A 16032-nucleotide genomic window follows, 5' to 3' on the forward strand; every position below is an offset into this window, starting at 1 on the left:
CTCAGGGTTTCATTCTGCATTAAGTTGCTACATATTTTATTTCCTTGTTAATCCACGCAGCAGTGCCACAATCATCCTTCAAACACATCAAAAGCTCCTCTCACTGTACAACACTTTCCTGAACGTGAGCTAAAGGTGGAAAAGGTACCATTAATTTTTTTAAAAAACAATTACAAAGATGCATTGCAAAAACTCAAAGGGAGGGGAGAAAGTCAGAGGTTTAGTTCACATCGAGGTATAAAATGGATATTGCTGGTTTAGCCTGGGGGGAAAGAGGTTTTTCCAGCTGGTGGTGGTGATGGAGCCAGTCTGCTCCTGGCTTCGCCAGCATAATTTGCTGGCACTGCTGGAAAATGGATTTGGAAAATAAAATCCTCTTCATTTCTGCCTCCCCCACCTCCTGCCTTCCCCCCTTTCCCATCCAGCCTCCCTCGAGATGCTCGAGGCCCTCAGTCATCCCTGTGAGTGCTATTTGGCATTTACAGCTACCAGAGAGGTTTGACATCATGGTTTTTCTTAACAATCCCTAAATATTAGTGCAAATTAGAGCGGGGGATGGAGGGGGTGGTGCCACCAGATGCAGGTTTGAGGAAGGCGCTGGAAAAAATGGGATTTTCTCCTGTGCTGGAAATCCACCTGTGAGCCCTCAGGTCAGGGTAAAACCCCCCCAAATCTCAGCCAACCCTTCGGATTTACAAAATCCTCCTGACACCTGTGAATTATTGCGGTAGGAATGTGCTTTTCACAAAAAAAAAAAAAAAAAAAAAAAGAGGAATTTTTTTGTGCTCTCTTGCTGCCAAGCAGCAGGTCCTTCACTGGGAGCCACATTGGGCATTTCCAAACTGAGCCCCCAAAATTCCAGCTCTGGAGTGCTGGCAGCCCTTGCTTAACCCCATCCTCGCCTTTGTGCTGCTCACAGATTTTTTTTTTTTTTGGTGGTTGTTGTTTTGTTTTTGTTTTTGTTTTTGTTTTTTTCCCTGTGTTTTCCAGGGATTTGAGGTTTTGGCTGAAGCTGCCACCAGCCAGAGCCTTCCTGGGAAGAGCCCCCCCGAGGATTCTGCAGGGATGAAGGTGTGGGAGGGAGGGTTGGCTGGGGCTGGAGCCATCCAGATAGACACTGGGAGCGTTTCAGGGTTGGGGTTTGGTGCAGCACATCCCCTGGACGTTCACATTGCCGTGGGACCCTCAGAAATCTCCTCCAGCCTCTGCTCGATCATCAGCCGCAGGATGGAGTATCTGGGGAGGCACAGCACAAGGAAAAGGGGATTTTTCAGCATCCGAGAAAAGCCCTGGAATAATGCAAACCCCATCTTAGGGATGCAGGGCTACACAAATGAATTTTTTGGGACCAAAGCAGCCCCCCAGGAATGCTCTTCCCTCCCAGCATCCACCCAGCCCCACGTACTTGTGCTTCAGCTTCTTCACTTCCCGATCTTCCTCCTCCTCCAGCTTCTGGATGAAGCTCCTGAGGATGGGCATCTCGAATTTGATGTACTGGGCGACCTGGGAAGGAGAGGAACAGCAGAAAATGGTGAAGAGGGCGATGAACTGACCCCTTCCCCCATCCTCTCCTTAGGTTTAACCAAGGATCCCAAAATTTTGCAGCAAACCCTTAAAAATTATGTTTGCGACCATCAGCTCGTGCAAGCAAGCAAGCACTGGAGAATTATTGGAAAAAGATCCGTCTAAGGTTTCTTTATTTTAATTCACCCATTGTCTGCAAGAGGTGGCTCTGAGCTTCTCAGAGCTGTTTAAGCCCAAATTCACCCCAAAAGCGCCTGGTTTGAGCCGGGATTTCAGAGCACAGCCGGCCTGGCGAGCCGGCAGATGGCACAAGGGAGCCGCTCCCACCCCCCTGGAAGAACAATTCCGCCAAAGGCCGAGCCGAAATCGCTCTTTCATGATCAGATTCGGGATGGCACAATAGGGATGGGGGCGTTTGCTCCGTCTGGAGCCGGAAGCCGCTCTTGGAACACAGAACAAGGATCCCGTAGGATCGGGAGTTTCCATGGAGAGACACAGGAGCAGAGCAGCTCCTGTAGCCCCAGCACGCATCTGTTCATCGGGGATAAATTCTTCTTTGTGGGGGTGGAGAGGGGCTGGGATGGAATTCCCAGAGAAGCGGTGGCTGCCCTTGTATCCCTGGCAGTGTCCAAGCCGGGTTGGACGGGGCTCGGAGCACCCGGGGACAGTGGGAGGTGTGCCTGCCGTGGCAGGGGTGGAACTGGATGGAACTTCCAACCCAAACCACCCCATGACCCTGTGATCCCCCGGGTTTTTTCCAAGTCCACCCAAGGGTGACACTCACGTCGTAAGTGACCTCTTCCACCTGGTCTTTCTCCATGAGGAACACCTTGGACACCTGCTCGCAGGGGCCCTGCAGGATGCGGGCGAGCAGGGGGAAGTCGCTGCCGCGCAGCTTCTGCTTCTCTGCAACGCCAGAACCGCGGGGCTGGCACCAGGGGCGGCGCCGGGGCCGAGGAGACAGCGCCGCGGGGATTTGGGGCTCTCCTGGCCAGAGGGTTTGGGGCATTCACATCCAGGGATTTGGGGCACTCACGTCCAGGGCTTTGGGGCATTCACATCCAGGGCTTTGGGGCGCTCACATCCAGGGCTTTGGGGCACTCACGTCCAGGGCTTTGGGGCACTCACATCCAGGGATTTGGGGCATTCACATCCAGGGATTTGGGGCCACTCACATCCAGGGCTTTGGGGCATTCACATCCAGGGATTTGGGGCACTCACATTCAGGGATTTGGGGTATTCACATCCAGGGCTTTGGGGCACTCACATTCAGGGATTTGGGGCATTCACATCCAGGGATTTGGGGCACTCATGTCCAGGGAATTTGGGGCATTCACTCATTGCTGAGGGGGTTTGGGGCACTCCTGTCCAGGGGATATGGGGCACCCATGCCCAGGATAATTTGGGGCACTCACCTCCGCTCGTGTGCACCATGTACAGAGCGAACTCCTCTGCAGAGTTCTCGATCTGGGGGGAGATACAAAGCTCTGCTCAAGGCACAGGTTCTGCCCTGGTATACCCTATAGATATATAGGGTATAGATTATACACACATACATATGTGTGTCTGTGTGTGTGTATATATATACACACACATATATATAATCTGAATGCAGATTTTAGGCATATAATATGAAGAAATGATATAATTTTATATATAATGCAAACATATATATATAATATAAATATTTACATATCATATAAAAATTCAGATATATACATATAATCTAAATGCAGATTATATACATAATGTAAATATATATATAGAAAATATCAATATTTTAATATAAAATTCACATATATAATCTGAATGCAAATTACATCTATATAATATAAAGATTTTTATATATATATATATATATATAATCCAAATGCATATGTTATACGTATATGATACAAAATACATTTATTTATTTTAAATACAACACAAACTCTGTATTCAGAGCAGCCCGGGAGCGCTGTGTGGGAGCGGTGCCCGTACCTTGAATTTGTTCAGCAGCAGTTTGAGCACCTGGGGCGTGGTCATTGTGCTGTTGATGCGCACGTTGGTGACGGAGCCGTAAGCGGGCGTGAACACCGAGGTCTGCGGGGCACAGACACCATTGAGGGCCTGCCCGGATCCCCCCGGATCCCGGGAAGGGCCGGGCTCACCTTGTGGTTGTAGAAGTGGCCGTTGATGGAGAAGCGGTGTCGGCGCAGCCGTCGCTGCTCGCCGGGAGTGCGGGCGCTGCCGCGGTGCCGGACGCCGACGTCGCTGCGGGTCCGCATCAGCTGTGGGGCCTCCTCCGCCGGTCTAGGGGCTGCAAAACACCCGTGGGACCTCGGGGATGGGGACTGGGGACGGTGGGAACAGCCCTGGTTCTCCTCTGGAGCTCCAGGAGCGTTTGGAGAACGCTCCCAGGGATGCACGGACTGGGACCAGGGGGAGCTGCCCGGGGTTCTCCTCTGGAGCTCCAGGAGTTTTTGGGCAACACTCTCAGAACACACCATGTGCTGGGAGTTGAGTCAGAGTCTCGTTATCCCTTCCCACTCAGGAGATTCTGTGATTCCAGAATTTTCCTGCTGCAAAACAGCCACTGTGTGTCCCCACTTGGATGCAGAGTGCAAACCCTCGCCCCAAGAACAAACCTCTCATCCCTACAAACTTCCCAGGACACGTTTAAGCCACAGCAACTGGTTTATTCTCCCCCAGCTCCTGAGGAAGGTCATTAATTCAAAATTAACCACCTAAATCCATACTGCTACCTGGATAAACCCTCTCCTCCTGGGAACCTGAGCATCTTCTCTCTCTTTTCCATAATTTAACTTTATCTGTTCTCCTTCCCTTTAATGAGAGCAGAAAATGAGGGCAGAGCCTCAGATCTCTGTATGAAAATTGGCCTGGATCCAGATTATTATAAACCAGCTCTTCATCCATTTTTAATGAATCTCTCAGGCTCCAGCTCTGGGTGTTTTAATTCAAAGCATGTCTGCAGCAGGGAGAAATCTCCAGCAGGAGCTGCTCCAGATGCACAAACTGTGACTGAGCACTCTGAGGAGCTGTGCATGCATGCTGGGCACTGATTTTTACTGGATTTTAGGGGGAAAATGGAATAAAAAGCTTTTTTTTTTTCTTATGTGCTTGCAGAGGATTGAGGCCATAAAGCTGAGGGGAATCGTGGTGGGGTGACATGGGGTGGGCGCTGCCTGGGAAAGATTTAATTAAAGGAGGAAAGTGTTGTGAGTGAGGAGAGCAAAAAGAAAAAGGGAAAAAGTTGGAGGATCACAGATGGGGATTTGTGGATCAAGGTTTGCAAGGGCTCAGCTCCTCTCAAAAGGATAAGCTCATCCTTCTTTACCACCCCAACCCCCAATAAAACAGCCAAAAAACCAGAACATCTGCCAGAGTTGAACGAGCAAAATGCATCCAGCACGTTTTCCCTGCGGGAGTTCCCGGTGGGACAGGCTGTGCCCCGCTCCGCAGAACAAGGGGTTAACGGAGCTGCGGCCAAGCTCTTCCCCCTCGGCAGAGGAGGAACCGGGGAGGGACAAACACTGGGGACAAACACTTTGCAGCAGCAGTGACTTCCCCATGGTAACGCGCTTCCCAGTGCTCCCATTCTTCTTTCCGAAAAGCGGAGCCTCCGGGAAGGGGAAGCTCCAACATCCTCCTTTTCCCCGCAATCCCACGAGGGATCTCTGATCCATCCCCCCCCCCCGTTCCTTTCCAAGCTCCACCACATCTCACTGCTGCCTCTTCCCCCCGAGAAAAAGCCCCTTGGGAATCAGGGAATCATTGTGGTTGGAAAAGACCTTTGAGATCGTCGAATTTTGGGCAATCCGGGAAAACATTGAATAAAATAATGCATGGTGCTTTGGGAGCGGCTGAGCTGGAGCAGGATGGGAAACTGAGTCTGGAGTTAAAGACAAAGCCTCGTTTGTGTTTTCCCAAATAAAACCAGAGCATGAGGCAGCTGCTCCCGAGCACCAGGACCGATCCCGGTGGATCCGAGCCCGGCTCACCTGCGCCATTCCCGGGGTTCTCCGTGCTGGGTGCGGTGTCTCCATCCGTCACCGGGATGTCCGGCAAGGTGCTGGGCTTCAGCACGGACCTGGAGAACACAGAGGGGTTGTGGGTGCCCTGTCCGTGGGTGTGGCCGCGGAGAGATTGACAACCCAGGGAATCTCTGCCCCTCATCTCCCCTCGCTGCTGATTCCAGCTGGGGCAAAAATCCTGAAGGAGGCAGCTGGGGCTGCAACCAGCAAACCCTGACAGGCTGGGGCGGGAGTGGGGTGGGGTGTTTTTGGGGTGGGGTGTTTTTGGGTTTGTCTGTGTGCTGGAGCTGTGCATTTTTGGGGCTGTGTGGTTTTGGGGCTGTGTGTTTTTGAGGCTGTGTGTGTTTTTGGGGCTGTGTGTTTTTGGGGCTCTGTGTGTGTTTTTGGGGCTGTGTGCATTTTGGGGCTGTCTGTGTGTGGTTTTGGGGCACTCTGCCTGTGTTTGGGGCTGAATGTTTTGGGGCTGAGTGTGTTTTTGGGGGCTGCCTGTGCCCCACTCACCCGTGGGCGCCCAGGTTGCAGCCCGAGTGCCAGGAGGAGGAGGAGGGCGGCGGGCGGATGCGCTGGTTGTCGTCCTGCATCTGCAGGCGGATGGGGCGGCGCAGCCCCCACGAGATGTTCAGCAGCCCCTCCACGATCAGCTCCCCTTCCTCCTGCAGCACAGACAGGGATCAGCATCCCAGAGAAAAGTTGGGAATGTGGGGTGGGGACTGGGGGCTGTGAGGTCTTTCTGAACCCAATTTTTTCTGTGGTTCTGTGACTTTTTGGACTCAGTCTTTTTCCTGGGGCTGGTGAGGGACAGATCCTCCTGGGAGCTGTGCTGAGGCAGATCAGGACTCGGGGCAGCCAGGGTGGCATCACTGGGACAAACCATGGAAAACTGGGTGACCTTGCAGGATGGGGGAACTGCCATCACCCAGCTGGACCTCAGCAGGGGATCTGACAGTGGCCACAGGATAGGGGATGGAAGGGACATCGGAGACCAATTCCATCTCCACTGAGACAATCCATCAGATCCACCTTCTCCAGTGCAGAGTCCAAGGATGGGGCTTGGAGCACCCTGGGGGTGTGGGAGGTGTCCGTATCCATGGCAGGGGGTTGGAATGAGATCATCCTTAAGGTCCCTTCCAATCCAAACCATTCCATGTGTAGATGGGATTTTGGGAAAGAATGTGAGGGTGGGGAGGGGCTGGGATTGAATTCCCAGAGGAGCTGTGGCTGTCCCTGGGTACCTGGAAGTGTCCAAAGGCCAGGTTGGACAGGACTTGGAGCAGCCTGGGATAGTGGAAGGTGTCCCTGCCCATAGTGGCACTGGATGGTCCCTTGCAACCCAAATCGATCTAAGATTCCATGGGAAGGTTTAGATGGGATTTTGAGAAGGAATTCCTGGCTGTGAGGGTGGAGAGGGGCTCGGATGGAATTTCCAGAGAAGCTGTGGCTGTCCTTAGATCCCTGGAAGTGTCCAAGGCCAGGCTGGAGCACCTTGGAACAGTGGAGGATGTCCCTTCCCATGGCAGGAGTGGGACAGGATTGATTTAAGGTCCCATCCTAACCATTCCATGATTCTCTGTCTCAATTCCCTGTTTCCGTCTGCCCAGGGCATTTCTCACCTCCCGGTGCCGCAGCTGCAGGTTCTGCCCCTCATAGTAGATGTTGTAGGTCTTCAGGTGCAGGAGCAGCTCATTCCTGGGGAAAAAATGGTGCTGAGATGGGGTTTGGGGGAAGGGGGGAGATGCTGCAGGCACCACCCAGTGGCCCCTGAGCTGTCCAGGGTGGATCCAGTGGAAAGCAGGAATTGCTTCCCTGGCTGAGGAACCCGCTGTGCTGCTGGGGACCCAAAAATTGCTTTATTTGGGGCAGATTTGGGCCTTTTGCCTCCTCCAAGACATCCCTTATTGAAGGTTTTTGCTGCGGGTCCAACATTTTGCACACACAATTAGGGGGAGAAGCTCTCCATGACCTTGTCGCCCATAAATCTTCCAAAAAGACACAAGAAACCTTTTCAGAGCTCGGGACAGTTGGTCACGAGGCTGAAAAATAAATCAGTTTTCTGGAGATCACACTGGAGTCACAAGTGATCACAGGCGAGGTGGTCACATCAGCCTCAAGCTCAGAACAAAGCTCTGAGTCCTGCTCTGGGGGCAAATTTGTGATAAAAATAAAGATAAAAACAAGGACAAAAATCAAGATAAAAATATATTTTTAAAGGTCAAAATAAAGATATATATGAAAATTAAAAAATTATAACAATAAAAATCATTGAAAAATAAAAAAATAAGCCCCACCAGACTGGCTGAGCCCAGCCATGAATCACAGGACACAATGCCTCCGGCGTTAATTCCCAAAGCTGGGCTGGCTGAGGGAGGTTCAGGATGCTCAGCATCACCAGCTGAGAGAAACCAGCCAAACCATGGGCATTTGGGGTCAGGAGAGGGGGAAAATATCACAGTTTTGCTTTATCTCCTTTAAAATCTCCCTTAAAACTTAGAAATATTTTTACTTCTTTCCCAAAGAATAGAAGAACAACTATTAATCAGGACTTTTTCAGCAAAGCCCATTTTTATGGGAGTTTATAGAGCATTTAGCCACACTCCTAAGGAAAATTTCAAAATTCCACCAACAACCGTTTTCTTGTTAAGGAAATTGCCTTTTTTTCACCCAGAATTACTTTCCCTTTCCAAAACCCTCTGAACTGAGTTAAAACCCAGGGTCACTCCCATTCTTCCAGCTGGAAGAAATATTGTGTGTTACAGGTCATGGATAATGTGTCATATATTGTATTTATATTGTTATAGATTGTGTTTATAGTGTTATATATTGTATTTATAATGTTATATACTGTTATATATTATATATTGTTCTATATTGCTATATATCATTATATGTTTGATATGTTACATAAATATGTATATATTTATCTCAAAGAAATATTGCGTGTTATGTCATGAATAATGTGTCATATATTGTATTTATATTGTGTTTATACTGTTATATACAGTTATATATTGTATATTATGATATATTATGTATTGTTATATATTGCTATATATTGTTATATGTAATACATTATATATTTTAATATTAATATATACAATTAATATATTATATATATTTATCTCAAAGAAATATTGTACGTTATAGGTAATTGATAATATGCTATATATTGTATTTATAACGTTATATATTGTGTTTATAATAATTTGTATTGTTATATATTGTTATATGCTGTTATATATTGGTAGATATTGTTATATGTTATTACATATTGGTAGATATTGTTAGAAACTACATATTTTAGATTACAGATAACACATCACACACTCTATTACCCATTTCAGATTACAGACAACCCATCGTACATCACATCCCATATTCCATATCCCCCTGGAATGCCGCGAACACCCCATCCCCCGCTCCCCCGCATTCCGGGGCTTTACCTGGAGATGAATTTGTCCTTCCCGCAGGGCACCGCGTCCCCTCCGCCGCCGAACTCCATCCCGGGGCAGCGCGGGCATGGGAGCCGAGCTGCGGGAGGGAGCAGAGTCACCTCAGGGGAGCCGCCCCATCCCCGCATCCCGCCACCTTCCCCTGGAGAACCGGGAAATAAAAATAAAACTAAACCCCCTCGGCGCTGGAGAAGGCTCCGGAGGCGCGGGTGGAGCTCGGTGCGGCTCCTCCGGGGAAGGCGCTGGGGAAGGCGGGAGATCAGATAAGGGCAGAGGCGCCGCGAACTCACTGAAAATTTAATCCCCGCGGATATATCTTTACGCTAAATTTGCATTTGGAGCATCCGCGGGTGTCCCGGCGACGCCAGAGCTGCGGGTGGGAGGGGGGTTTAGGTGGGAATTGTTCATTTTCTCCGATTATTTTATTCTTTTTTCATCCTACAAAACTTCAAACGTGCAGATCTGAGTGCAGCTGCTGCTTCCTTGGGCCATCCCAAGCCCAGTGGTGGCACCAGGGATGATTTTCTAAGCAGACAGAGATGCTGGGTTGATCCTTCAGCTTTTTTAATAATCCCAGCTGGATTTTTGGGCCATGCAAATGCTTGGGAAGTCCCCAAAATCTCACCTTGGGGAGGCCCTGGCTTAGATCTCAAGTGTGATTTTTGGATGTTACAGAATGGAATTAAAATGGGGTTTGGGGTGAAGACCTTGGGATGCTCACGGGTTCAGAATAGTCTGGAAATCGGGTGTGAAAGAGACCTCGGAATGTGGAACTGGGGTGGTTTTGAGTGATGAAAAAAGGGCTTCTGGGGTCGTGCTTTTCCTTGGATGAAACCCGAGACAGGATTTCATTTTTCAGGGTCTTTTCCCTCCCTTCCCTTCTCCTAGGAGAGAAACTGAGGTAAGAAAAGGCATTTGCTCCTCAAGCTGCTGTTTTCTTCCACCTCCCACATTGCCATGTGCTTCCTCCAGTCCCCTGGGACAAAAAAAAAAACAAAAAAACAAAAAAAAAAAAAAAACAAAAAAAAAAAAACACAAAAAAACCAACAACTTATCCTGAAAGAAAAACACCCAATTCCACACCAAAATCCAGGTCAAGGCAGTAAAACCTGTCAGAGGATGAATCTAAACCCTAAAGCCTCTGCACGGCAGCGATCCCGGGGTTCCATCCCACACATTGGGATAAATCCCCGAAAAAAAAGTTGATTGGCAACAGCAAAAATATTCTGTGGCAGGTTTGAAACCCCACACGAGGCCGGGCTGGACCAGGAGCAGGAGGGGAAGGGCAGGAAATCAGCCCAGCCCAGCCCTGGGGCTCTGGGTCTGCCCAGAGAAAAAGCAGAAGAAAAAGTCGGCTCCAAAATGTCGTGGAAGAGCTGACAAAGCTTTGGGCTTCCTGAGGAGCTGAGGAACTGCATGAGTATTTTGCCAGGAAATACCTGGCAAAATTTGGCAAAATCCAGCACCAACCCCTCTCCTGCAGCCATCCATTCTCCCACAAGGAACAAACCCAGGAATAATCCTATTTATCCCTCAAAATGGTACCAGGAGGGGATTTTGCAGCTGGCTCATGGGTTTGGGATACACCCATGTGATTTTTGGGGGCAGCAGCTGTGTGTGTGGCCCCAAATTTGGGGGTGCTCAGCTGTGAGGTGCAGGAATGGCAAGAATGAGCATCCTGCTCATGGGCATCCCCTGGCAAGATTTGAAAAGCTCTGGGGATATTCCGGGAGGATTAAAGGACACGGCTCTTGGCACATGTGAAAATAGTGCCAGAAACATCAAAGTGAGTGAAAAAAACCTTCCTAGAGCAGCAAAAATACAAAAGTGAGTGAAAAAAAAATGCCTCCTAGAGCAGCCCAGGGTGGAGCCTTTGGTACCACTCAGAGCTTTGCTCCAGAGCATCCTGGTGATGCCAAGGGGTGAAACCAAAGTCCAAATTCCCTCGAAGGGGACATGGGGATGAAGTGCAGCCACAAATAAGGGCCTATTTTGGGGTGGAAGGGGAGCTCCAAAGTGCAGGTTCATCCTCCTCTGCTGAGGAGTCGTTTCCTGTTTACGCCCCGGCTCTGCCACCTTCACCTCCGTCATCACATCCCCTTCCTAGCACTGAGGAAAGGGGCAAATTTTTCCTTTTTTGGGTCTGGAGAGAACCAGGATGGGAGTGGAGGGGAGAGGCAGCTCCTGGAGATTCCCCAGCAGAGACCAGGCATTGACAGCCCCCGATGTCCTGCCATGGCTTTGGGAAAAGGCCGGAAATCACCCAAATCTAAGCACTGGCAAAAGTGGAAGTTGCTCCATTGCTCAACCGTGGCAGTTTGGGGCTGTCTTCATTCCCGGCACCTCGGTGCCTCAGTTTCCCCCTCGGAGCTGACGCGTTTCCGCCGTGCCTTGCCCGGCATGAGTCTCTCCTGGTGCTTTGCAAAGCGCTTCTAGCACGTCTCCAGATCAAACCAACGCCCCGCGGCAGGAGGGTTCCGGCCCTCTCTGCCTCCTCTCGGCTGCTCCTGCCACTGCTTCCAGGCCTGACTGACCCCACGGAGCCCAGGCTAGTCCCCCTCCCTAAAAACCTCCCTAAAGCCCTTCCCGCATCCCTACAGCCCAACCTGAGGGAGCCTGGCCACATTCACAGCCCCTCACAGCTTCTGCCGAGCTCCGGGGAGACGCATAGCTCCAACACAACAAAACAAGGAAAAAAGTGGCAAACCCGCCCAAACCCGTGTTTTCAGCAGGAGAGCAACGTTCTTCCCTGCGCCTGCAAATAAATCTGCGGGTTTGGGGGGGTTTGCTGCCTCGGTCTCACCCCCTCGCAGCACACGGGAGCCTCGGCAGCGTCCCCGCTGGGGCGGGAGATGCGGATTTGGCGCTGCTGAGGGATTGTGGGAATATCCTCCTCCCCGGGGAGGCCGCGATGTTCCCTCCTGCACCAGCGCCGCCGCTTCCCCTCAGCCCGGGACGGCTTTTAACCGGCCCAAGGGCGCTTCGATCCCGCCGCTCTCGGTAGCAAAGCATCACCCGAAGGCGATGGAGCCTCCAGCAGCCGCTGCGCTCAGCGGTGTCGGGGCACGATCGGACACGCGCGGCCGAGCGCTCACCGCGTCCCGCGGATCCTGCGCTGGAGCAGCCGCGCTGCTGCCGGCGGTGCCTCCGGCCCGGCCGCTACTCTTGGGCTGGGATTCCTGCCCCGCGTCCGGCCCGCATCCCTACGCGGGGAGGTGCGGCAGCTCCATTGTTTTCCAGCGCCGCTATTGTTCTTCAGCCCGATTGCTCCGTCCTGGAAGGGGAGAGGGGAAGGAGGGAGCGCTGAGTGGCGGCAGAGCCGCCGAAGATGCCATGGGGGGTGCCGGGTCACTTGGGGACGGGCGAGAGGACCCACTGGCCGCACTCAGGGTGAAGCCCTCCGTGAGGAGCCTGTGCACACCAGGGGCTCCTCGCGGGCCCCGGGACAGCGGCGGGCGGGTCCCACCCGGGCGCGACGGGACGAGAAGGTGCCGTGCCCGGGGTGGGAGCCATGGGCGCTGCGGCTGCTCCAGCCCAGCACAGAGGACGATGCTGACGGCGTTCGGAGGGTGCTGAGGTGACACCCAGGGGTGGGGGCCGGGTTCCCCCCTCTCCCGGCGGTGAGCGCGCTTTTCGCCTCCGCTCGCTGCGGCCGCGGCTGCGGGGGGGCCGTGGCTCAGCCCCGGGGCCGCTCCCCGCGCAGGGGACAGGGATGGGGATAGAGACCGGGATAGGGACGGGGATGAGGATGCCCCATCCCGCCCGCACTCACCCGATGCCGGTCCCGCTCCGCTCGAAGCTGGTGTCCCCGTAGGGCCGCCCCTGGGCGGGGCGGGACGGGACGCGACGGGGAGGGGCGCGGGCGGGACCGAGGGTGGTAGCGCGGGGGACATCCTCTGCCGCAGCCGGGGTCATCCCGGAACCCGGATCCCGAAGGACATGCGGCCTCCGAGATCCCTTCCCGGTGCCGAGACTGGGCACCCCAAAGGATGTCGCCTCAGGAAGCCGGGTTGTCCCCGCCCGGACTTCCCGAAGGATGCTCCAGCAACATCCCTGGAACAGGTTCTGGGTTTCCAAAGGACACCCTGGCTCCACCCGGGTCGCACTTCAGGACCAGGGGCTGAAAGGATTCTCCATCCCTGGTGCCAAGACCAGAGTCCCAACGGACGCCCCATCCCCACTGTCACAACCAGGATCCCCAAAGATGCCCCATTTCCGATGTCAGGAACAGGATCCCAAGGGATTCTACAATCCCGTTGCCAAGAGCAGAATCCCAAAGGAATCCCCATCCCACGCAGCCAGGCTGGAAATGCTCTTACAATCAGCTCCAGCTTTGTCCAGAATTCCCAGAGGGAGCTTTGTGGGCTGCATCACACAGGCTGAAGCAGTTATTTCTGCCTTTAAAAGCCCCAAATCCTGGGATATCCAGTGCCAGAGCCATGCAGGCAGCACACTTGGCTGGTCTGTTGTTGGGACGGGGCCGTGTGCTTGTTCCCAACCTCGGCCTTGGGATCCCACCCGGATCCAAAACCGCCCCTGAGAAGTGAATGGAGGAGGAAATAAATTAAAATAAAATCTGCCTGGAAGCAGCTGCTGCAGCTGCGGGTCACAGTTACTTCTGAGCCAGCACTCAGCACTCCCAGGATCGGGGTCCCATCCTGCCCATCCAGCCCCGGGGAGAGTTTGGAGGAGTTCAGTATTCCGAGGAGCAGTGGCCGTGTGCCTCCTCCTTTGTCTGCTCCTGACCTTTCCCAGTGCTTTGTGGCTTCTCTGGGCTTTTTTCTTTTTAAGGAATTTGCCTAGAAACAGCCCACACGAAAGGAAAAAAAAAAAACCCAAAACAAAGAAATAATCAAAGCAGCTGCTTGAGCCAAACAGGCGTCTCTGCAGGCACACACTGGAATGGGCCTTTCCCCCCTTACTTTCCTGGATTTCTATGTAAAATATGAGAAGCTCTGGAGGAGCCATCTGGCTCAGGGAAGCACTGACTCGGCAAAAGTGAGCGGGGCTGGGTCAGGATTGATATTCCAGCAGCATCTCGAGGGCTGGCAGGGATGATTGGCCTTTTGTGGTGGGAAGAGAGGACAATGGAGCTGCCCCCAAACCCCAGGGATTTGGTCTCAAACACAGGGAGAGCTTCCCCTGACCCTCAGCTCATGGGGTGGATGCAAACAGCAAAATAAAAATAAATTCAGGGCTTGGGGTTGGCACCTGCAGGAACACAGGGGTATGTTGGCTGTGGAATTTGGGTTAAATCCTGATTTTTGCCATGTCCTGCTTGCTGCCACCAGTGCACAGTCTGTGGGGGGGAGGCTGGAGCCTGGATGGGGGGGATTTATTTACCAAATAAAAGGAATTTGACCCATTCCTCCCCTGTGAGGGCTCCATGCAGCTGAGGCTGATGCTTCCTCCACAGCAGGGTGAGCACAGATCCAGGAGGAACCAAATCCACAGGGAAGGAGAGCAGAACTTCCACCCCTCCAAGCTGCCAAAAATCCCCCAGGAAAAGGTGAAAAGGATGTTACAGCACCTGTCTGCAGGCTGAGTCAGCACTTTTGTGCTAAATGCCACACAGGGATCACAGCCGATGCCTTTTAAAACATGAGCTTGGATGGATTTACTCCTTCTAAGGACCTCAGTCAAGCCCCAGAATAAATCACCAGCTCCAAAATTCTCCAATATTCAATTATTTCCCCCCAGACCATGCAAGCAGCCAAAATCCCTTATTTACTACCTTGGCAGCTTCTCATTATTTCAGATTTAAGCCCCCTCAGCTGATTGCCAGTGAATACAGAGCAATATCCCACACTTGGATCCATGTTGCTGTGGGAGCATCTGAGAGCTGTTAGGGAGCTCTGGGAAGCAGATGGGAAGCAGAGGCTCTGGAAAAGCCTCTCCTTGTTCTTGACCTGTGTCTCTTTCTCACGATCTCATCCCCTGTGTGGGGTGTTTTGGTTGTTCTGAAAATCCCCAAATTTTGAGATCCTGCCCAGGATCTGACTGCCTCGGGTCGATGGTGATTCAGACAAGACACAAGAAGAAAACACAATTATTGCCTGAGCTGTGACCCTGCACAGCTCAGGGGATCAGGCAGGATTAGGATCAGGTTTTCATTACAGACCCAAACCTGCAGTGCTCAGAAGTCCCTGGCCCTGCTCACAGCTGCTCCTCTGGCTCTGAGCCCACAGCTGCTCTCAGGCCCTCGCTGTGGATGTGGTGAGTTTTTGCTGTTTTAATTCCCATCCACTCCACCACGGGCCACATGCAAGTTCAGGGAGGTGCTGGGGTGTGCCCATGTCCCCAAAGCCAGGAGCAGCTCCCCTGGTGGCTGCAGACACCTGAGGCTGCTGGGTACCCTCAGCCTGGTGTTCCCAGCTCCCAACCCTTCCCAGGCACCACTGCTGCTCCGGGGTTAAACCTGGAATTTGAGCTCATTAAAGGGCTGGGGATGAGGGGAGATGGTGACCAGCCAAGTGACACTCAGCTCCTTCATCCACACACAGGAGGACGTGGAAGTCTCAGCTCAGAGCAGGGACAGGCGGGAAACACAGGAAGAATCACAGAACAGGCAGGAATCATGGGAATAGGCAGGAAGCTGTGGCTCTGCCCCACAAATCCAGGAATTCCATGTGTCTGCATGGTGGGAGCGATGGGGTGAGAGCTGGGAGTTCCGGAAGGCATTTGCAGGGTTGCCCACGACAAAGACTCTGGGTCTTGCCATCACCTGGATTCTGAAATTAATTATCCTTTGGAAAGAAATCAATCAATTAGAGAGGAATTCCTGGCTGTGAGGGTGTGGAGGGGCTGGGATGGAATTCCCAGAGAAGCAGTGGCTGCCCCTGGATCCCTGGAACTGTCCAAGGCCAGGTTGGATGGGGCTTGGAGCAGCCTGGGACAGTGGGAGGTGTCCCTGCCCATGGCAGGGGTGGAACTGGATGAGCCTTAGGGTCCCTTCCCACCCAAACCATTCCAGGATCCTCTAATTGCATGATTTTCCAGGAAAGGAACTGTGACACACACTGCCACAC

General features: G+C 52.4%; 1 protein-coding gene across 1 annotated transcript; it reads right to left on the minus strand.

Annotated features, from left to right (window-relative positions):
- Nucleotides 1–945: 945 nt before the first annotated feature.
- RASSF2 (Ras association domain family member 2) lies at nucleotides 946–12820 on the minus strand. The gene is made up of 12 exons (XM_083880554.1): nucleotides 12777–12820; nucleotides 12100–12278; nucleotides 8996–9083; nucleotides 7169–7244; nucleotides 6060–6211; nucleotides 5526–5614; nucleotides 3675–3823; nucleotides 3505–3606; nucleotides 2940–2991; nucleotides 2309–2430; nucleotides 1406–1503; nucleotides 946–1236 (listed from the first exon to the last, which is right to left on the minus strand). The coding sequence occupies exons 3-12, from the start codon at nucleotides 9052–9054 to the stop codon at nucleotides 1167–1169; spliced, it is 969 nt and encodes a 322-aa protein (XP_083736680.1). The 5' UTR covers nucleotides 9055–9083; nucleotides 12100–12278; nucleotides 12777–12820; the 3' UTR covers nucleotides 946–1166.
- Between the last annotated feature and the right edge of the window lie 3212 nt (nucleotides 12821–16032).

This window comes from Zosterops lateralis, assembly GCF_965231275.1.
Source record: "Zosterops lateralis genome assembly, chromosome: 30".
Lineage (NCBI taxonomy): Eukaryota > Metazoa > Chordata > Aves > Passeriformes > Zosteropidae > Zosterops > Zosterops lateralis.

Coding starts and splice junctions, on each gene's coding strand:
- RASSF2 (XM_083880554.1), bottom strand. CDS start 9,054: ATGGAGTTCGGCGGCGGAGGGGACGCGGTGCCCTGCGGGAAGGACAAA. Junction 5,615..6,059: donor TGCAACCTGGGCGCCCACGG/GTGAGTGGGGCA, acceptor TGTGTTCTCCAG/GTCCGTGCTGAAGCCCAGCA. Junction 1,504..2,308: donor TGGAAGAGGTCACTTACGAC/GTGAGTGTCACC, acceptor TCTCCTTCCCAG/GTCGCCCAGTACATCAAATT.